Below are 22126 nucleotides of genomic sequence, written 5' to 3' on the forward strand. Positions count from 1 at the left end.
TCAGCACATTAAGGACATGCCATTGATTCTGTGCTTCATTAAACGGTCATTAGGTGAGGGGAATATCAAAATTTAAATGACTGAGAAAAAGAGGTTCGATAGGTCATCCATGTAAGTCCATGTTAACAGTTAATGTTCTAAGAGTAGTTTATAATCTTACCAATTGCAAGTGTTGCTAAAAATAAGACTATGAGAAGCTTTTCTTTAGCTTATGTAAAAGACACATTTGAAGGTAGATAATTTAGTTAGACTTTGTGAATCTGTGCTCAATCATTTCAGGATTAAACCAAACATAAATAGTAGTGAAGAAGAATGCAAGTAAAAACAGATTAGTAGTCACCTTGAGACTACCATTTGTAACAGATCAGTATTAGTGATCAAAATCTTAAGGGAGTAATGGTATTGCTTCAACTATTGTTAGCCTTAACCAGATCCTTGATGGTGTGATCACAATTAGTTAAATATTTATTACTGATTTTTTTCGATTAAAATATTTTTAAAACCCCAACAATGTAAAATGAACTTGCCTTTGACACCTTACCACTTTGAACTGGGCTGCAGTACTTAGAAAAAGAATGGAGCAATATCTGGCACAACAGTGTTCTGGTGCTATGCAGTAGATACCCTGTTTTCCTCAATCTTCAAGAATCTCAGATTAGCACTTTTTACAGCTACAGGGTACTTTGGAAATATCAAGTATCAATGTGAAGCATCAGTGGACAAGGGAAGGGCTGTAGATGTCATTTGTCAGGACTTCTGTAAAGCCTTTGACATGGGCCCCTGCAGCATGCTTCTCTCTAAACTGGGGAGAGATGGGTTTGATGGGTGGGCTTAGATGGATAAGAAATTGTTTGGACAGCAGCATCCAGAGGGTAATGGTCAGTGGCTCAGAGTCCCAAAGACATCAATGACAAATGGTATCCCTTAAGGACCTATATTTAATGTCCTCATCAATATATAGTGAAAGTTGTCCCTGCCTACAGCAGAGGAATTGGAACTAGATAATATTTAAGATCTTTTGCAACCCAAGACATTCTATGATTTCAGGATTCTATGAAATAAATAAACTGCTTGATGTGCCATACATACACATGCATACACACGCATTTATACATATATCAGACCTTCATATTTAACAATATTTTTTTTAAATTGAAGATATGTTCAAGACAAAAGGGAAAAAAAGGATGAATATTAATCGGTCTTGATGTAGCTGTCTGTTGAAACTCCCAAAGGTTTTAAAATCTGGTTAATTGAAAAGGGAAAAAATGAAAAAAAAATTAATAAAGAGTGAACTATTTTAATAATACTGCTCCATAACTTCCTAATACAGTTATCAGTTGTTGCAATATTCTTCCATTGAGAGAATAATAGAGTGACTGCTTAAGCATCACTGGAAGGAAGTGAAGTACTGATGTTGCAGAGACACCAATATGAGTGAATTCTGTATTTCTGTGAAGCTCATATTTCTTCTGGAGGTTCAAAATAGGTGCAAAGATCTTTCTGCACAGATGACATTGAAAAATTGAGGCCTGAATGTTTCATTGATTTGATGCTTCATCAGTAATAAAGCATGTGTATGTACTGCAACATTGATTAGCTATGCAACATTAATCTTTAAAATATCTGTGTGAAGTGGGTGAAGTGGTATCCATGTTACAGCAAGAGCCAAAAGGTTTTATGAAACTGAGGGCTTGACATTGACAAGCCGTCTGAGATTAAAAATAATGAGTTTCTTGCTTCCAGTCTTCCACAGCACCTTGCAGACTGAACAGCTCCACTGTGAAACTAAATGAAAGCCTTAATTGTGGGTGTTGTCTACTTAGACTTTAGTTAAGTCTTTTGCACCGTTTCCCACAGCATTCTCCTGGATAAACTGGCTGTTCATGGCTTGGACAGACATATACTTCACTGGGTAAAAGTATGGCTGGATGGCTGGGCCCAGAGGGTGGTGAATGAAGTTAAATCCAGTTGGCAGACAGTCACAAATGGTGTTCCCTAGGGCTCCATATCAGCTGTGTTTAATACTTTGTTGATAATCTGGATGAGAGGATTAAATTCACTCTCCACAAGTTTGCAAATGACACCATGTTGAGTGGGAGTGTTCATCTGCTGGAGGGTAGATAGGCTCTGCAGAGGGATCTGGACTGGATAGATGGGCTAAGGCCAATGGTATGAGATTCAGCAAGTCCAAGTGCCAGGACCTACACTGACATAACATCCCCAGGCAGTGCTCAGACTTGGAGAAGAATGGCTGGAAGGCTGCCCAGCAGAAGAGGATCTGGGCATGCCAGTAAACAGCCAGGTGAACATGAACCAGCGTGTGCCCAGGTGGCCCAGAAAACAAATGGTACCTGGCCTGTATCAGCAATAGTGTGGCCAGCATGACCAGGGCAGTGATTGTCCCTCAGTGCTTGCCATTGGTGAGGGCACAACTTGAGTAGTTTGTTCAGTTTTGGATTCTTCTCTACCAAAAAGACATTGGGGTGCTGGAAAGAGTCCAGAGAAGAGTAACAAAGCTGCTGGAGGGTATGGAGCCCAAGTGTGATGAGGAGCAGTGAAGGAAATGGGTTGTTTAGCCTGGAGAAATGGAAGTTCGGTGGGGACCTTATCGCTCTTTACACGTATCTGAACGGAGGTTGTAGTGAGGTAGGGGTTGTCCTTTTTGCCCAGGTGACAAGTGACAAGATGAGAGGAAATTATATCAAATCACAGCAGGGGAGGTTTAGTTTGGTTTCTCCGTGGTTGTCAAGCAGTGGAGCAGGTCACCCAGGGGAGTGGTGGTGTTGCCGTCCCTGGAGAAATTTGAAAGACTTACGGATACGTTTTTGTAATGGACTTTGCAGTACTGGATTAGATGCTTGGACTTGATGATATTAAAGGTCCTATCCCACCTAACTGATGAGATATTGTATACTTCATCACAGGCAAGGTGTAGGTTACATTTCAGCTAGTCTAGAGAGAGTAGTCAGCCCTGAAGATTAAGCCAAAACTTCCTGGGTTTTTTTCCTAACAAATATCTTTCTTGTTTTGAATGAATTAAACACCGTTCTAGAAGTTGCATCAAATAATATTTGATTTTCTTCCCAACATCTTTAATTCCATCAAATAGTCTTCAGCTTTACTTCCATTCACTTTGTCTCAGAGTTTTTAAAATCCTTTTAAAAATCAGTAGTGTATTATACCACTGTTTAATGTGTAGCTATGGACTTCTGTAGTATGTGTAAATAATTATATGAAACAAAACAAAAGGGCACTATTATGAAAAATATTTAAGAAAATGTGTGCTGTTGCATATGTTTGCTTTTGTGTATATATAGTACAGATACTACACATTTGGGATGTAATTTCCATATTTCAACTAAAATTGTAAACACTAAGTATTTTGGCAATATTTTAGGTCATTTTCCCCACATTTTGATCCATTTTGCAGGCAAATTGCAGATACATGCAATTATCTTGCTTTATAAACCCTCCTCTCTAGCTAATGTCATAAATTATTAACATTTCATGTACTGTTTATATTCACACATTTCCTTTACATATGTTGCTGTTTATACTGTTTTCTTATATTTTTCTGTCAAGATACAATAAATCAGAGGTTAGCTGTGCTGTACTCATACAGTATAATTTTGTTATTAATTCATCTAAAAATGCTTCAAAGGCTGGAGAGCTGAAAAAATATAGATACTGATAAGATTCAAAATTAGGAAAATATGTTCTTATGTGGCAGCAGCATAGTTTGGGTAATTGCCACTATTTAAAAACCATCTTCCAAAGATTACTTTAAAAGTCTTTGCTTCCTTAATTAGAAGGGCATTGATTTTTTTTTGTTACTGGTTTGGAGTTGAATGATGTATTTATATTTTGTTCTTTTACACAACAACTTGGCTATTGCATCAAGATTACATTTGATGATTTTGGAAATCTTTTCCAAGCTTAGTGGAAAACTAAGATTCTAAGTCTTGGAATTTATTCAGACTGCAGCATTTAGCAGTTAATTTAGGACACTTATAAAAGAAAATCCACTCAGTTCTTGTCTGTTTGTGTGTAATAGAAACCTGAGCAATAACAAGATTACAGATATAGAAGAAGGAGCATTTGATGGAGCCTCTGGTGTGAATGAACTATTGCTCACAAGCAATCGCTTGGAAAGTGTTCAACACAAAATGTTCAAAGGACTAGAAAGTCTCAAAACACTGTAAGTATATTTATTTGTGTGATTTTATTCTACTTTTCTCACAGGTATTTTTGAGAATAATATTGTATCTGTCCTAAAAAAATTATGTTGGAGAATTAGTTATGGATAATTCAAGCATATTTTGGTTTTTATTCCTATTTTACTACAAGCGATACATTATACTAATTTATTAGTTATTAATTATGGGTATACTGGGTCCTCTAAAGCAATGAAGCAGTTGAGAATGGGTAAACATCCAGCTTCAGAAATGGAAATGGAAATAATCATCAGAGTAACAGAATTTTGCATGGGAATTACACATTTTACGTAATGGAGTCTGATTCATTTCAACTCAACCATTACTGGGAATTTTGCTGGAGGAAGAAATTGTTATGGTGTGTATTGAAATGTGGGAAATGATTCTCTCCTAAGTAATCTTTTTGTCATTTCAACAGTGAAGGCAAGATAAAAAGCACTATAGCTTGAACTCATTTCATTCTTTCCATGAAGCAGTTTAGTTCTTTCCACTCAAAAAATATGTTTATACAATCTGCAGCATCTTGGCCTTCTTCAGAGAGTCTGTCCTTCTGATCTGCAGACCAGAGCCAAGATTAAATAGTCTTTGGGGTTTCAGCTGTCCACAGACATTAGGTATTTTAAATAAATCACGTCTACAATTTCTAACCTTGCAGTTAAAGCTGCTAAAATTGTTTAAAGCAGCTAGTCCTAGACAAGAGCAAGGGGGGAAATTACCATCTTTTGGTGGACAGAGAGGAGAATAACAGACTTCAAAGCTCTTAAGTTTTAGAGAAATTTGAGAGATTTTAGAATAGCTTAGGATTCTGAAACATGTACTGTCTTAGAGTCAAAATGAGGAGGAATGCTGATTTCACTTGAATGAAATGCTTTTGAATGCAGTAGAAGTGGTTTCTAGAATCTGTCCTAAGAAAAATGAAGTGAAAGGGACCTCAAGAGGAGGTAAACTGGTACAAGCCTCTACTCTATATAAATAGCAGTTCTGGAGTCGCTGTCCTTTGAAACATGAAGACAGGGCTGCTTTTTTTTTTATTTGGGGAATTTCAATCAGTTTCATTTCTTGTCAATTAAAAATTCATAGTTACTGCTGCTGGTATTGAAATAAAAAGAAAAAAAACCGGAACACTTAGGGGAAACTGGAGCAGATTACCCAAAGAGGTTGTGGCGTCTCATCTGGAGGTACCCAGCGGCCATCTGGACGCAGTCCTGAGTAACTCCCTAGGGAAAAGCTCTAGGGAACCCTGCTTGAGCAGGGTTGCACTAGATGATCTCCAGTGGTCCTTTCCAACCTTACCCATTCTGTGAAACACCCCTTGCCTCTGTGAAAGCTACCCACCCACCCACCTTTGTCTTCCAGCCTGCTCCACACACACTGCACTCAGTCTCTTCAGTGAGGTGACAGGCAGCTCGGGGGGCACTGCACTGTGGGCCCCTCACTGGCAGCAGCCCCTTTGTGGTCACAGCTCTTGGCCCTCACTCCAGCAGCCACTTCTGCCCTGGTCCCTGCCCAGGCTAAGCTGGAAAATGCTGATCCTTCTTTCTCAGGATGCTGAGGAGCAACAGGGTGAGCTGTGTGGGAAACGACAGCTTCACAGGGCTGAGCTCTGTGCGCCTGCTCTCGCTGTATGACAACCAGATCACCACGGTGGCCCCCGGCTCCTTCGACACACTGCATTCGCTCTCCACGCTGTGAGTCGCACTCGCCTTTTACCGTAACCACATTTGCATCTCTGACCTCTGGGGGGCATTTCCCTCATAACTTTGATGGGTGATTTCACAGCACTTAGTAAAGTTCAGGGATAAAAGCATTTCTTAGAGGCAGTTTTGAGAAATTCTGTTTTCTGGACCATCTTGGGCACATGAAGAGAATGTTTTCATACTCTCTGATACAGTGTTAGACTGGTTTCTAGAAGTGTCTAAGAATGCAGGAAAAACATCCTGCTCACACCTCTCATGGAAGCCCACTTATCTAAACCCGGGTAGAAATCCACATTTTGGGTAGGCAGCACACAATCACAGCTGGTTAGATTACCATGTTGTCAGTCCTTCTGCCCTGTGCCACTCAATTACTAGCTTCAATTTCCTTGGTCTGCTGAGAATCTTAATTTATATGTTTTTTATAAGGAAGCTTCAGACTCTTTTTCTATAAAAAGAAGCATCCTTTTTTTAATTTAAATGTGATATGATTTAAGGGAATTTAAAAGAGTAAGCAAAGGTGCCACTCAGTTTCATGAAGAAGTGCTGGTTGTAGGTAGCATCATTCAGGAAAATACTTAATCCCCCTTTTACAAGAGAAGTGACACTTTGCACCCAGTTACTAATTTTGCGTATTAAGGATGACATCTTTATAAATAATGGAGTTGTCAATATGTTTGTGCTGAAGTAAGGAGATGCCAAAAGTACTGAGGCTTTTAGAAGTAAATTCATTTTTGTAACTGGCATGTAATCAGCTTAGCTGTCACTTCGGGAAGGAAATTTATTCTCTGGAGCAAATCAAAGATGGAAATCTTGAGATGATAAATTAATGGAATGCCTGTTGTCAGGTTAAAGCTAATAATGTAAAGTAATCAGCCTCCAACTCTATATGGAATTACTGCATTATTGGTACAGAGTGGCTTGACATCAAGTCAGGTCTTGGACAGTTTTAAATTATTTCTAAACAAGTTGTATCAAGCTTCACCACACAGAGCCTAAATTACACCTTTCACCTATGGTTTACACACATTATTGTTTGAAGAACAGTGTTTAAAGTAAGTTTATTTGAAAATAGAAGTATAATCCTTTGGATGAAAGGATGGTGTCATCTGAGATAAGCTTTCCTGTGGTTCTCAGAAACCTCTTGGCCAATCCCTTCAACTGCAACTGCCACCTGGCGTGGCTTGGAGACTGGCTGAGGAAGAAACGCATTGTGACAGGGAACCCTCGCTGCCAGAAACCCTACTTCCTCAAGGAGATTCCCATCCAGGACGTGGCAATTCAGGATTTTACATGTGATGATGGTAAGGAAATTAATTTTTGAACCTTTTATAATTTCAGCTTTCATATAGATAGCTGCATGAATCCCATAGATCCCAAAGTATTGCACTTTAAAGCCCTTCACGCTCAGTTTCTATGTCAGTTTAAAAATTGACTCAATTTTGGATGATCAGCAAGCATGGGCTGTTGTATATATGCCCTCAAAAGTTTTTCTTGCCTATCTTCAGTACTGTAATTAATAATTTAGAAATAGTATAAAATAAAATTGATCAAATGTTGTTGTACAGATGAGAATATTTTCAAACACTGAGGCTTGAATGAAACACACTTTCAGGTGACTTGATCAAATAACATGACATGTTATAGCTTGTGGCTTCATTAAGTCTTAATTGAAAGACATGCTGCTATCTTGCATCTCTCATACATACTTCCATTTACTGCATTACTGGTTTATCAATTTTCACGGCTGTATATTTTTTTAAAAGACTGGTTTTAATACTTTTTTAAGCTTATTGTCTTTCATTTCAGGATTTATTCTTTCTTTAATGATTTTTTTTCATATAATAGCATTCTTACCTAGTAAAACAGCATTGTACTAAGTAAAGCATCACCTGAAATGTAAATTCTTGGAATGATGATTTACATAGATGATGTCATTTTTCTTCCTTACCTTGAGATATTGTAATGCTGATATATCAGGATGTCTTGAAGAAAATCCAGGTGGGCTATTGCTGCTAATACTGAGGAGACATTTATTAGGAGTCTTAGCATCTGTTTGTTTTTATTAACCAGGAAATGATGACAATAGCTGTTCTCCCCTGGCCCGCTGCCCTGCAGAATGTACTTGTCTGGACACAGTAGTTCGCTGCAGCAACAAAGGGCTGAAAGCTTTGCCTAAAGGCATCCCAAAAGATGTGACTGAACTGTAAGTGGCATGCTTTTTTCTCACTTTTATGAAAATTAATGTCAGATTTTTATTGTCAGTGTCAAGAATGAGGGGAAAAGAAAATGGAGAATTGAATTTAGTAGATGAGTTGAAATTTGTTAATCCAATGGTTTATAAAGACTTTCACATTATATTGAGAAACTAGAGGTCAAGTTTGAATTAGCAATGCTTTGTAAGTCCCAAACCACTCTTAAGAACTACCTGTTACTGAAAAGCTTTAAAAATATATGTGTATAAAATTGTAATCACTCTCAGTTTTTATATCCTCAGCGCTGAACCATTGTATAACTGTGTGGATATCATGTTACAAGGGGTTAAATTAAGGGCAACAGTGAATCTGATTAATCTCTGGTCATTGCTTAGAAAGGAATGAATTTCAATTACATGAAAAAGGAAAAAGAAAACAATAACATGAATGTGTTCTCATAATGAACGTGTTTTTTATACCTCTTAATCAATACTTTTTACCTCTAAATCAAGCACCTTAATCCTCTAAATCAATGGCCTTCATCTGTGTTGAGGAGTTAAAAACACCTAGACAATGGCTTTATGGTACTAAGGTAGTGAAGTAGGAAAGCTGCTCTCCTGGATTTGTTGCATGTCTGATAAGAGTCTTGAGAGTGAAGTGGCTTCTGGTGTTTGTCTTGGCCACAGTGGTCATAAAGTCAAGTTTAAAATCTCTGCCAGCAGGAGGAAAAGTGCCAGCAAAACTTCAACTCTGAATATGAGAGGAGACTTCAGGCTGCTCAGGGAGCTAGTAAGGTGTCCATGGAAGGTACTGAGGTGCATCAGTGCTGGTCAGTTTTTAAGTACCACCTGTTAAGAGCTTAAGAGCAAGCAACTTGAAAATGTCAGAAGCCAAGCAGGTGAGGCAGAAGGCCAGCTCAGCTAATCAGGATCTTCTGGAGCTAAGGGAAGAATAAAATATGTACTTCCAGTGGGTGACCTGGGGGGAATATAGAGGAGCTGCTTGTTACTGTAGGAAGAAAATTGGCCCAATTAGAGCTGAAGCTGGCCAGTACTGCTGGGGACAATAGAAAGAGCTTTTTAAAATGTCTTAATAGCAAAAGGCAGCCCAGAAATAACACTGGTCCATTTTTCCGTGAATATGGTCACCTCACAAGCAGGGACACAGACAAAGCAGAGATGTTTAATGCTCTCTTCACTTAAGTCTTCAATACCAGTGATCAGCTCTGAGGGTCTCAATGCCCTGAGCTGAAGGACCATGACTGTGAGAATGATTAACACCCAGCCAACCCCAAACTTGCACAGGATTTGCTGCTTCTTCTGGCTTTCTCTAAGTCTATGGGGCCTGATGAAATTAATCCAAAAATACTCAAAGACATGGCTGATGCCATTACAAGGCCTCTCTAAACGATTTCTGTCTGTTCTTGGTAATCTAGAGAGGTCCCAGTCAACTGGAAGCTGGCCAATGTCCCAGTTTTTGAGAAGGGCAAGAGGGTTGACTCTGGTAACTACAAACCAGTCACTTTCACATCAGTATGAAGTAAAATTATGCCAAAAAAAGGTGCTTCTTCAGAGGGTGATCAGGCACTGGAGCAGGCTCCCTGGAGCAGTGGTCACAGCACCAAGCCTACCTGAGTCCAAGAAGTGTTTGGACAATGCTCTCAGGCACATGGTGTTACTCTGGGGGCTCTCCTGAGCAGAGCCAGTAGCTGGACTCCATCCTGAGGTGTATTAGGGAAAAGTGTAACCAGCAAAGGTCAAAGGAAGTGATTTTCCTTCACTGTTCAACCCTTGTGAGGCCACTTCCGGAGCATTGCGTTCAATTCTGGTCTCCACAGTTCAAGACCAGAAGTTACTAGAGAGGCAAAAAAGGTGATGAGGGGCTGAGAGTCTCTCCTCAGGCAAGGAGGGACTGTGAGAGCTGGGCCTGGTTAGTGCGGAGAGCCCTGAGATGGGATCCCATCAATAGATACAAATACCTCAAAGGCTGGTGCCAACAGGATGGTGCCCAGCAACAGGACAAGGATTAATGGCTATAAATTAAGCCACAGGAAGCTGCACCTCAACAGGAAGAAGAACTTTTTTATATTGAGGGTGTCAGAGCACTGGAAAAAGCCAGGGAGGTTGTGGATCTTCTCTGCAGGCATTCAAAATCCACCTGGATGTGTTCCTGTGTGACCTGCTCGAGGTAACCCTGCCTCGTCAGGAGGTTTGGGCTGGATGATCTCCAGAGGTCCCATGCAATGATTCTGTGATTCTTCCAGCTCAGGATATTCTATGATGCAGAGATTATGATAGTTTCGTGATATTGCAAAAATACTGGTTTTAATAGAATGTCTTCTTTTTCACATAGGCAGTTTTATAAAATTTGGGCTATTTTATCAACCTATTGAAACATTTTTTTCTATGAGAAAAATTGTTAAGATTGCATTTTATGAATCTATTTGAATATGCAGGTGGACAGTAACAGACATAAAAAAAAGCTTGCTACCTTAGGTATTGTTTGAAGATATAACCTGAATGAGCTGCTCATAACACCATACAAGCAAGCTTTTATGCATTATGAAAGGGAAAATATGAACCTAAAAATTTAGATATTCGTTTGTTTTGGTTCTTGATCAAATAGGTCACAATACTGAAAGAAATAGAAATTATTTGCAGGAAGAAAAATGTTGGTTTGTGTTACATATGGCAGGTATTTAATAATGTTTCATAATGGCTGGTTAATGTAGTGCTTTTCCAGAAAACATCATAATTATGTTGTGTAAGTAACTAAAAAACTCTACTGTTTTATGGTTTGGTATTATATGGTTTGGTATTATATAGAAGATTCTGAGATGCCCACTATTAGTCTGGTGTTTAACAGCATCTAAAAGTCTTTAGCCATTGATAAATTGAAATTTTTAAGACTTCAAATTAGCGCACAGGTATATAGGTATATAAAACCACAACTTCATTACGTTTTGAATTTGGTGGTTTATTTTTTTTTCCGTCAAAGAGAAGATGACTTTCTTGAATACAGTCTGGTATAAATATAATTTGGCAATATAAGGTCATCAATGCAATGTTAAGCAAAGCAGCTAGAGAGAGATACTTTTGGAATTGCAAATGGACCCCTGTGACTGAAAATTCATTTGTTTCCACTTTTGTGTGCTTTAGTGTCTAAGCATGCAATTCAGCATATTTTTCAAAAGAATAATGGAGGTGGTTCCTGTTAACAGGAATCAATCCTGATTGATTCTTCTTGCTCATTAGCATGCATGGCTCTTCTAAGACGTACTCTTCATGTGTTTCATAAAATATCATAATAGTTGCTTCATTTGAACAAGAAGGAATTTTTATCAGGCAAGTGGATACTTGTAGTGCTTCAGTTCTAATGAAGCTTAGTAATATCACCGAATGTATCTGTTGATAAAAGAATGTCCTCAGAATACTTACTTCTTCAAAAATTTTAAAAGTTGAGGTTTTTTTAAAATAATTAATTACATAAGCCCATGCACTATTCACTATCATTACCATAGTCTTAAGTATAAGGTTTGTCAAGACACATTTTGGATTTGGCAAGCAGCCCTAGAAAGTCATAGTCCAAACAAAAAGAAAAAGAAAGAAAGACAGCCTTTTGATTAGATGAAGATAATTTTTTGTGATGTTTAACTGTGTTTCAGCTCATCCATTTAGTCAAGACTGAAGTTTCCAAAGATGCTACAGCATACGTAAAGATATTAAGCTCAAAATAAAACTAAAAATGTCTCTATCAAAGACTGCTCTTAGCTCAGGCATGTTGCAAGTACTTGGATGGCAAAAATATCTTCTTTGTATAGAGATAATGAGGGTGTAGTTTCCACTTGGGTTCCAGGAAACATAAGTAATACCACCATCAGCAAAGTCATTTTCCCTAGCTGAGAAACCAAAGACCTTTAATCTTCTTGCCACTATCTGCTTCATTTCAAACCATCGGGTAAATTCAGCACTTGCTGAACTACTTTCCCTGGTTACATGAGGAGCCCCTCCACTTGTACTTTGTCCTGTCTGGCTGCACACTGGAAGCTCTTTAGGCAAGGCTCGTTCCCTTCCTCTGCCTGTGCCGCCGGTGCCGGCACAGTTTGAGAGCTCTGAACTCGTTAACTGTAAGGATGAGAAGGTCTCTTATTGAGAGTTATGAGCATGGAAGAAGAGTGAGCAATATAATAATACAGGAGCTGTGAACCTACTGAGAGAGGGAAAAAAACTGACTTTTCTAGTGAAAGGTAATTGATTGCTGTCTGCAGTCACTAACGTGCTTCACAGGAGTAGGACTGTAGCATGGTGTACTGATGTATCATGAAATTTACGGGGATAAATCAAGAAAGGTGACCTGAATCACAGGCATGACAAATGAATTTGCTGTTGGAGATGAAACCAGACCTTGCTGTTTGCAGTGTAAAGGACTACCTGTGCAATGCTGGAGTCTGTTTCTTTATATGATAGCTAAAAATCCACACTTAATGTGATTTGCAGAAGTTAGATTTACCGTTTCTCTGTAGGTGTGTGGGAAATGGAGATGATAAAGACCTCATTTTGCAGTCATTTTGAAATAATAGAAACTATAATGCAAGAGATATTTTTATTGTGTTACTTCATGCAGTAGCATTTGGATCTTAGGCTACAAATTCTCAGTTGTATCTCTAAAAACCAAAATTTGTAAGCAAGTTTTCTTATAAAATGGAAAAGTATGCATTCATTTGCTATTAACTTTACTGTTGGATTCTGACATTAGTGGATGAAGATGCTCCTATTTTAATGAAATATATAATTTTCTTTGTTTTATTTTTCTGATTTAGTTATTTGGATGGAAATCAGTTTACCCTAGTTCCAAAAGAGCTTTCCAACTACAAGCATTTGACACTCATGTAAGTAGTTTAAAGCAGCGTTCTCTACTGGAAGTAAAAGCAAAACAAAATGCCTTACTCAATTTTACCTACATTTACTTGGAAGAAAAAGCCTGTAAAACGTATCATATCCTTCAGAAAATACCCAACCAATTTTTATAACTGAGAATATTGTATTCTACTTATGACATCCAGCATATAATATACTCAGTCACCTTTTATGAGCATGGGTATTTTATTCCAGTGATTACATCACAAAATAATAAAGCAAAAATTATAGTTGACCTCAAAGGAGACATAAGATCAATTAAAGTCATGGTAATTGTTTCTCCAAATGCCTTGCTGCCAACTCAATTGCTGACTTACTATGTGATTTTAGGCAAAACTCTAGTTGCTCTAAATTTTATTACCTCTACCTCATGGATGATTTGAATAGGATTTCTGTACCTTTTAAGTGTACAGTGAGGAAAAACAGGAAGACTATAGATGCAAATGCCTTACTTCCAGCTGTAATTCCATGGTCTTTGTTAGGACTATAAAAATTTACACCAGCTGAGGCTGAACTGTGTTACATCCCCAAAGCAGTTTCTGGTTTCATTATAATCAGAATGAAAAGTGAGGGGAGAAACCAAATCTCTCAAATTTCATTTTTCACTGGGTTTAACACAATTCAAAAACAAGAACTTTATTTCCTTTATTTACCTCATGTTAGACAAAAGATGTCAGTGTCACAAATTTTTGAAAACCCATAGTTTCAAAACTTCTTGTATTTTTTAAATAATATTGTGAAAAAAACCCCTTGCAATATTTTCAAGTCTATCCGGTGTAGAACTTGTAGGAAATCTTTGTGAAAAGTTTTGGGAATTTATGAATTCATGAATGATAAATAGAATGCAAATGAGTATTAAAAGTCTCCATTTATGAGACCTGCAGGGCACATTATTTTAAAGTTTTCTGTACGTTTATTCATACTGCTGTTATGTAGTTGAGAATGTTCCTCAGTTGTGTTTGGAAAAAGAAACCACTGTACATAATCCTGTGGTCAAAAAAATAATTACATACAAGTCTCCTGAGTTCCAGATTAACAAAGTTGTTTATTTTTATCTTTTTCTTTCTCTTTTGAAAGCATTTGTCTGTTATAGTTGCCTAGTATGCTTATTAAGAGTCAGTCATATTTGATACTTTCATGAAAATTTCAAGTGGGGAAATATGTATATTGCATACCTATTCAACAGTGCTCTGAAGTTAATATATCAAGGTTCCCTCTAAAAACAAGGGCAGTGTTTCACCACAAAATACATGAAACAATACTGAAATAGTCAACACAAAATGAGAAGTAAAGCACAATACGAGAATAAAGAACTGACAGTATTCACATTTAATCAGCATCTTTGAAGCTACCAGCATACCACTATGGCTTCCATCATAATTTTTATTCATTAGTTTTTATTCATTAGAATTTTGAACAAAGACATTAAGGCTTTTACTGTAAATCTAAGTTCTTTATAATAATAGCTCTGGGCTTTGATGTCTTCATCATGTAAGTGTTAAGTAGAGTATTAAATTATATTTACTTAGGTGTCATGAGGGACATGACTAGAATGACTTCCACTTTAAGACATTACTTTCATTTTTGTGCTTGAGTTTATGAAGTATTGCATTTTTAACTTGGTAGCATGATGAGCATTGCTATTGTATTAGAATGCATTGCACTGCTTTTTCATCTGTGTTGAAATGGAAATGCTTTTTATTTGTCAAGCTAAACACTTGCTGGGCTTGTATATGGCATGTGAAAATAAAAGCAGGTGCTGCTTTAAATAGTTATATCAATGATAATACTACTTCTACTAATGAAAATGTGTCTGTTTAACTTACAGTGTTTTGGGACTGGGGCAGTCATTTTAAGGTCTGAATTTCTGAATTTATTTTTTAGAGATTTAAGTAACAACAGAATCAGCACTCTTTCTAATCAGAGCTTCAGCAACATGACTCAGCTGCTCACCTTGTAAGTTTAAACATGTAACAGTGACTCTTTGGAAGCATTACAGTGGGGTTCTTGTCTTGGAAAGAAAGGGTGTTTAGTTGACATTAAAACTTGCTTGGTTTGGAGGCTGTAAAATAACTTGTTTCCTAACTAGCTATGTGTGCAAAAGCTGCTTTTGGTCATGCTCTGCATAGTTTACTGAATAACTGATTCACTTGCTGACAGCATTTTGTATATTTTCAGAATTCTTAGTTACAACCGCCTAAGATGTATTCCTGCACGGACTTTTGATGGGTTGAAATCACTCAGGTTGTTGTAAGTATTTTTTTTAATCGTTGCTATTTTCCACAATTTTAATTTGTATACAGAAGAGAACAGAACCATAAGAAGTTAGCAGATTATAAAACCTATCAAATATTTCAGAAGTGATAATTATGTAGCCTTAAAAATCTAAGACATGCACTTTTTATTTTTCTCATTTTTAATGGCAGCTGTATTTCTTTTTTGTGTTATGTTCTTCCTTGTTAAAAGCATTAAAGTCTAGCAAAAATGCCATATGCATAAATTTCTTCAGTATATATTAGAGGGGGTTGCAGTTGAATTTTAAAGATATTTATTGCAACAGTAAATTTCTTTGACTTGTTTTATTTAATGTAGGAGTATTTCCAAAGCCATGATGTCATTATTAAGTATTGAAAATCAATAACTTTACTTTTTGATTGCAAGAAAACTTTCCATTTTACCACTAGGAAAAACATAGGGGCACAAAAATGGACACAGGAATATAAAGAGCAGTCTCATTTACAGTTTTAGTTTGTCATTAAGAAGAAAGCTTGCAAAAATTCCTTTTCAAAAGCCCACAGCAAAACATGTAATTTTTGCCTCCATGTGGGTCATTTATAAACATTTAAATACTTAGTTGGACTAAATAGCTAAAGTATGGCATTATTTAAGTGTACTTTCATAACTTCGGTGATTCAATAACAATGTGGATAATTTCAAGAACTGTAATTCTGTATGTGTTAGATATTCATGTAAATGAATTAATTTATAGAAAATAAGAGATACTTTCCATAGAACCACAGAATGAGCTGAGTTGAAAGGGACCTACAAGGATCATTGGTCCAACTCCTGGCCCTGCACAGCATCATCCCCAAGAGTCACACCATGTGCCTGAGAGCATTGCCCAAATGCTTCTTGAGCTCCATCAGACTTGGTGCTGTGACCCCTGGGGAGCCTGTTCCAGTGCCCAACCACCTTCTGGTGGTTGGGTGAAGAATCTTCTCCTAATACCCAATCTAAACCTCCCCTAACTCAGCTTTGTTCCCTTGGGTGCTGTCACTGGTCACCAGACAGAAGAGATCAGTGCTTGCCCCTTCTTTTTCCCTCAAGAAGAATTTACAGATTGCAATGAGGTCTCCCCTCAATCTCCTCCAGGCTGAACTACCAAGTGAACCTCAGTCCCTGTTCATAGAGCTTCCTCTGAAGGCCCTTCACAGCACCATTAGTCTTCTTTGGACAGTCTGTATTAGCTTCCCATCTTTCTTATACTGTGGCACCCCAAACTGCCCCAGCACTGGAGGTGAGGCTGTCCCAGCCCAGAGCAGAGCAGGACAATCCCTTCCCTTGCCCAGCTGGCCATGCTGTGCCTGGTGCCCCCCAGGACAGGGCTGGCCCTCCTGGCTGCCAGGGCACTGCTGGCTCATGTTCAACTTCCCACTGACCAGGATGCCCTGTGTCTTTCCTGGCACTGCTTTCCAGCATCTCATTCCTCAGTTTGAACCTACATCCAGGATTGCCCCATGCCAGCTGCAGAATGCAGCGCCTGCCCTTTTTAAACTTCATGTGGTTGGTGAAACCAGCAGGTTTTCTACAAAAGAGATCCCAGTAGTGATGCTTAATGAAGTCTTTAATTTTAAACCTCTATATCAAATTTGGACAAAAAAATTAATACTTTTATTAACGGTCAATGTCTGTCTGTTCTGTGAATCCATGAAAGATTAAAAAGATCATGAACATAATTAATGCAAATTTCAGGGAGATGCTGAAAAAATCAGAAATTCTTTTGCTACCTGCTATCTCTAAATCAAACTGTTACTTTGCATAACTGTGCCTACTTTTATCAACTTTTATTTTTCAATTTTAAAATAATTACAGTATTTCTATTTCTTATGAAAATCCAGGATGAAAAAAAATCAATGAAAAAAAAAAAAGTGAAAAGATGAAAACTGTTGAAAAAGAGGAAATTTGAGAAGTTAACCTGATGATTTTTTTATGCATTGATATTATTGTGTTTCTTCTCTCTTTAAGGTCTTTACATGGCAATGATATTTCTGTTGTTCCTGAAGGAGCCTTTAATGATCTTTCAGCATTATCACACCTGTGAGTATTCAGCTTGTGTACTGTGGTGTTTTTTTTGTTATGCTTAGCCAAGTTCATAGAGCCAAACAAAGATATAATGCAAAGTTCTCTGGAAGAAGCTCGTGTAGAGGATGGCCCCTGGCCAGAGAGCAGCTCAGCAGAGAAACTCTGGGCCTGCTGCTTGGGCTGCAAGTTGAACTTGTCTGCCCTGTGTCCTTATGGCAATGAAGGATAAAGACACTGAGCTGAATTTGAAAGTGAGCAGCCAGGGGATTGAGGACACTGACCACTGCTTTCTGCTTGGCCCTCCTGGGGCCACATCTGGGCTGTGTGTCCAGTTCCTCCAGTACAAAGCAGATGTTTATGAGCTACAGCAAATCCAGCGGAGGGGAAAGCAGGGCTGGGAGGTGGCTTGATCAACTGAGCTGTAAGGAGAAGCTACAGGAACTGGGCTTATCCAGCCTGAAGAAAGGGATGCCAAGGAGAGACCTAAAACTCTTCAAGCCTCTAAGGATTACAGCAATCCTGAGATGGAGACTCAGAGGTGCACAGTGAAGAATCAGAGTAAAGCATCAAAACCTGCAACAAGGGAAATTTGATTGAACATAATGAAAAATTCTTCACTGTGAGGATGATTCAGCAGGAGAATCTCCATCCCTGGAGATTTTCAGAGCTCAGATGGAAAGATCTGAGCAGCCCTGATTACCAAGGTAGCCCTGCTTTGTGCAGCCCTGATTACCAAGGTAGCCCTGCTTTGTGCAGGAGGTGAGAAATGGATGAAAATTATTCTATGATTCTCTGTCAGGGTCTTGGTGACACTAAACACGTCACATCTGATTTCAGAACATAATTTGAGACAATAGTTTTCCGGTTTTTAATTTTCATTGGGACCCTAAATTAGAACAAGCTCCCTTCTGCAAATGTCGTGCTGTTTTTGGAAAATTAGGACTTTGAGGAGTATGTTGACTAGTGCCTTTAGATATATCTGGGGGCTTAAGTTTTTGAACAGCAGCATTTGTCAAAAAATTATTTGTTTCTCATTTAATATTGTCCATTTACATTTAGCTCTCAGAAATTTAATTCTGATTAAGGTTTCAGTCATTGATAACACATTCAAATGCTACTAGTAAACCAATTTATCTGCATGAAATATCAGTAAAATTTGGATAGATTTGATTGTTCCTGGTATTGTTTTCTTAATGGATACTAGTTATCCTTGTTAATGTTTTGATTTTAGCAGAACAATTGTGTTAGTTCAGGCTGACATCCACTTTTGCAAATACAGAATGGACAAATTCTAGGTATTTTTGCTTGCATGGGAAGCTCCCTTGTTACCAAGTTTCCTTTTTTAATTGCTCTGACTTAAGCCTGACAAATATGTATATTTTCTTGAGTACAGCTTGAATGTATTAAAAAGTTAAAATGAGAGGGCTTTCTGCTCAGTGAGGCAGAAAAGAGGGTTTCATCTCTGGTGGTTCCTACTGCCTTTGCTTGCCAAAAACTTTCTTGTATCTCTAGAAGACCCACTGATTCAAAGATGTGGAAAGCCTTGAAACATCTGGAGAAGAGGATGTTCTAATACAGCCATCTGATAGTGTTTGCACATGTTGAGATTATCTGTTAAAAGTTCCATGATTACTTTATTTCTTGAAAGGAACATGAGTACATCTTTACAGAATAACACAAGGCTTCAATCCTCCAAATTAACTACACAATGTCTCATTGTTTTCAGAGTTTTAAGAGTATTTCCAGTTTATAGCAGAGAAAATAAACACTTAAAAATCTGTTACAGAAATTAATTCTGAAGATCTCTGGCTAATTTTTTTTTTTTTTAATTAAAAAAAAGTCACAAGGATCCTTACTTAAAGGAATGGATTTACTTTCATAATGAAGCAATTCTTATGTAACTACCACAAAGCTAGGATAATGTGGTTTTATTTACTTATGCAGCAGAAAACTCTTAGAGAATTCTGCACATATTTGTGAGTTCAGTGAGACAGCTGCAAAGAGAAAATAATTAAATCCAATTTGGAAGCTTAGAAACAGATGGTTTGTACCAGCCTCAGAGCCATAAACGGAAAAGGAGGAGTATCAGGGTGAAATTCTGTGGATTTTTCTTGACTGCTTCAGAAGACATACTTTATTCTTGTTATCTTGTTAAATTGGCCAGGATCAGTTTCACTCTGCTCATTCAGCTGATCTTCACTGTCACAAACCAACAGTGAAACAGATCTAGTTGGTATTAGCTCACCAAAGCTCACTTACAGTTCTTTTAAGAATATCTGCATTTCTGGACTATGTTCTACTAAAACTATCACTTCTTCATCTAGAACCCAAATCCAAACAGTAGTGCTGTAACAGTATTTTTGTTGTGGGAGAGCAGGTTTGTGTTCTGAATGGTTTTTGCCAACCCATTTTCTGGCTTCTTTTTTAAAAAGCAGCCATTTAAAACTTGATTCTCTTCTTTATTTGTCTTTTTTCCATAGGGCTATTGGTGCAAATCCTCTCTATTGTGATTGTAATATGCAGTGGCTATCTGACTGGGTCAAATCAGAATACAAAGAACCTGGTATTGCACGTTGTGCTGGTCCTGGAGAAATGGCAGATAAACTTCTTCTCACAACTCCCTCTAAGAAATTTACTTGCCAAGGTACTGTTGTTGTTTTTTTTCTCTTCAAAGTGTCAATTTTTAATTTTTACAAATAGTTGAGCTGCGAATTACAAGTCCTTTGTACTCAAAATACATTTATTATAGCATCCTAACTCAGCCTTTTCACTTTTACTCATACTTAAGGATATAGCCATTGGTTCCATTCAGGAAATGTATTTATTTTAAAGATTTTAATTCCTGTCTCTTTTAAAATAAATAGAGAAAAAAGTATTTGGAATTGCAGTACAGTATTCCTCATGATGTGCCTAGTACATTGGATGCACACAGGTACTTTGTTCTGCCTCAGTTATGAATAGAGTTTAAACATCTGTACTTCCCTCAGTATTTTTCCTGCAAGCTGTTCACCATAAAAACTGTAAATACATCAGTAATCTTTGCAGTTTGCTATGAAATATATAATATGTCTCTGATAGTTCAGACGAAAGCACAAACCAAGCCATACCAAAAACAAACCAAGATAAAAGTAGATAAAGGAATGTGATAATCACTATAGAGGTCTTGATCTAAAATGTTGTTAAATGGGCAGGTGTCCCAGGGCATTTAATTCCATGTTGGTACCAGTGTTGCTGGCATTTATATCACAACTTATATTATTGTCTGTTAATTTGTAAGTTCATTTTCTGAACTGTGCTATTACTTTTCTAAAAAGTACCCTTTTGCTTACATCAAGCGAGGACTTGGTTTGTTAACTGTTAAATCTTGCTGTATTCCTCTGATTTATCCCTTAAATATTTTGAAAACAGAGAAATCTTCTACTGTGACTTCATTTTTTGTGGTCCTGTTTTAAAACCATTGAAACTCCAATTAAAAAAAAAAAGTGTTCTTATATTTCTAAGCCATTGCTAAGCTCATTGTGATTTCTGAGGCATCAGATGAATAGCATCTTTAGTCTTGTAGAAGTAACTTATTCTCAGTGTCTACTTGAAGCTGTTTTGACTTATTCATCTTTTAATGTATCTTCAAAGATGAACTTTATCCCTTTGTCATTTTGTTCTTAAAAAAGCAAAGCAGTGGGACTTTGTCAGAGTTTGTCTTATCCAAAGTTATTCTTTACTGCATATTTAATCTATTCAGTCTTTTCTCTTTAGACTTCCTGTCAAAAAACCTTTTCTTATTTTTTCATATAAATACCACTGGAAGCCATCTTCTTACTTGTGATGCCAGTGATTTTTTTTTTACCTCTGAATCCCTCTTGAAGCAGTACATCTCTGAGGTCATGGCAGTGTTCATTGCATATGACACTCATCTGTTGAAAAATCTCTTAGCCTCATTTTAGATAGGACATTTGCTGGCCCACCTGATCATTCTTTACCAGTGTCCACTGAACCATAGTGCAGAAATGCTTTTATTGCACACTGGCATAGGGACAAGTGAAGGAATATTTGCATGGATATTTGCATGGATATGAGGAACCTGTTTAGTTATTTTCTGGCTTTGTCAGTTTTACAAACTGTATCCCATCACTCTACAATCATTGTTACATTTCTGTCAGACAATCCAGAAATTATATTATTCCCTCTTTCCCATCCAAAAAGGTTCTTTATATGATTGTGCCGGGTAAGAGCTGTGTATTTGTTTCACTTCCAAGAATGGAGATCTGGTGTTATGAATATCTTTAAAAGAAAATAATTTTCCTGTTGCTGTCCTATGAAGATGCTCATAATTACAGATTGCAAATCAACAGCTTTTCAATGTCATGATGGCCCTATAAGGAATTTTGAGTCTGTTGCTCAAAGATAAGTAATTTTGTCTTTTGCTTAAAAGTGAACTGCTGAATAATAGAAATTAGGAAGATGCTGTGTTCCTATTAGAACCAAAATTTTTGCCTATGAAGAAAAGGGCTGTTTTCAGAATATCTGTTGATGGTCTGCTGCTGTATATGTATTTACAGGAAAAGAGTAATATGTAATTCCCTCTTATCACTATCTGTGTATTCAATTGATAATGAATTGGGTGCTTGAATTTTACCTATATAGTGAATAGTTCCCAGTGAAAATGGCATTTCACATTGAAGTCTCATCTCAGTCATAAAGCTCAAAAAATCACTTTGCCTTATTTTAATTTTATGAATTCTTTAACTGCAGGAATCATCCATTAATATTTTCTCCTTCCAGTTATTTTCCTACATTTGTGGGTG

General features: G+C 37.3%; 1 protein-coding gene across 4 annotated transcripts in view; it reads left to right on the forward strand.

Annotated features, from left to right (window-relative positions):
• Positions 1–22126, forward strand: part of SLIT2 (slit guidance ligand 2) — a 257759-nt gene that overhangs the window by 199878 nt on the left and 35755 nt on the right. For 3 of the 4 annotated variants that reach the window (XM_058804303.1, XM_058804305.1, XM_058804302.1), the window contains 9 exons: positions 4058–4201; positions 5762–5905; positions 7049–7215; positions 7985–8117; positions 12926–12994; positions 14907–14978; positions 15201–15272; positions 17268–17339; positions 19805–19968. In XM_058804303.1, the coding sequence (XP_058660286.1) occupies positions 4058–4201; positions 5762–5905; positions 7049–7215; positions 7985–8117; positions 12926–12994; positions 14907–14978; positions 15201–15272; positions 17268–17339; positions 19805–19968 (1037 nt within the window). Of the gene's footprint in view, positions 1–4057; positions 4202–5761; positions 5906–7048; positions 7216–7984; positions 8118–12925; positions 12995–14906; positions 14979–15200; positions 15273–17267; positions 17340–19804; positions 19974–21524; positions 21547–22126 lie in introns of all 4 variants that reach the window. The other variant, XM_058804304.1, reaches the window with a different exon arrangement.

This window comes from Ammospiza caudacuta, chromosome 4 (genome assembly GCF_027887145.1).
Source record: "Ammospiza caudacuta isolate bAmmCau1 chromosome 4, bAmmCau1.pri, whole genome shotgun sequence".
Taxonomy (NCBI): Eukaryota; Metazoa; Chordata; class Aves; order Passeriformes; family Passerellidae; genus Ammospiza; species Ammospiza caudacuta.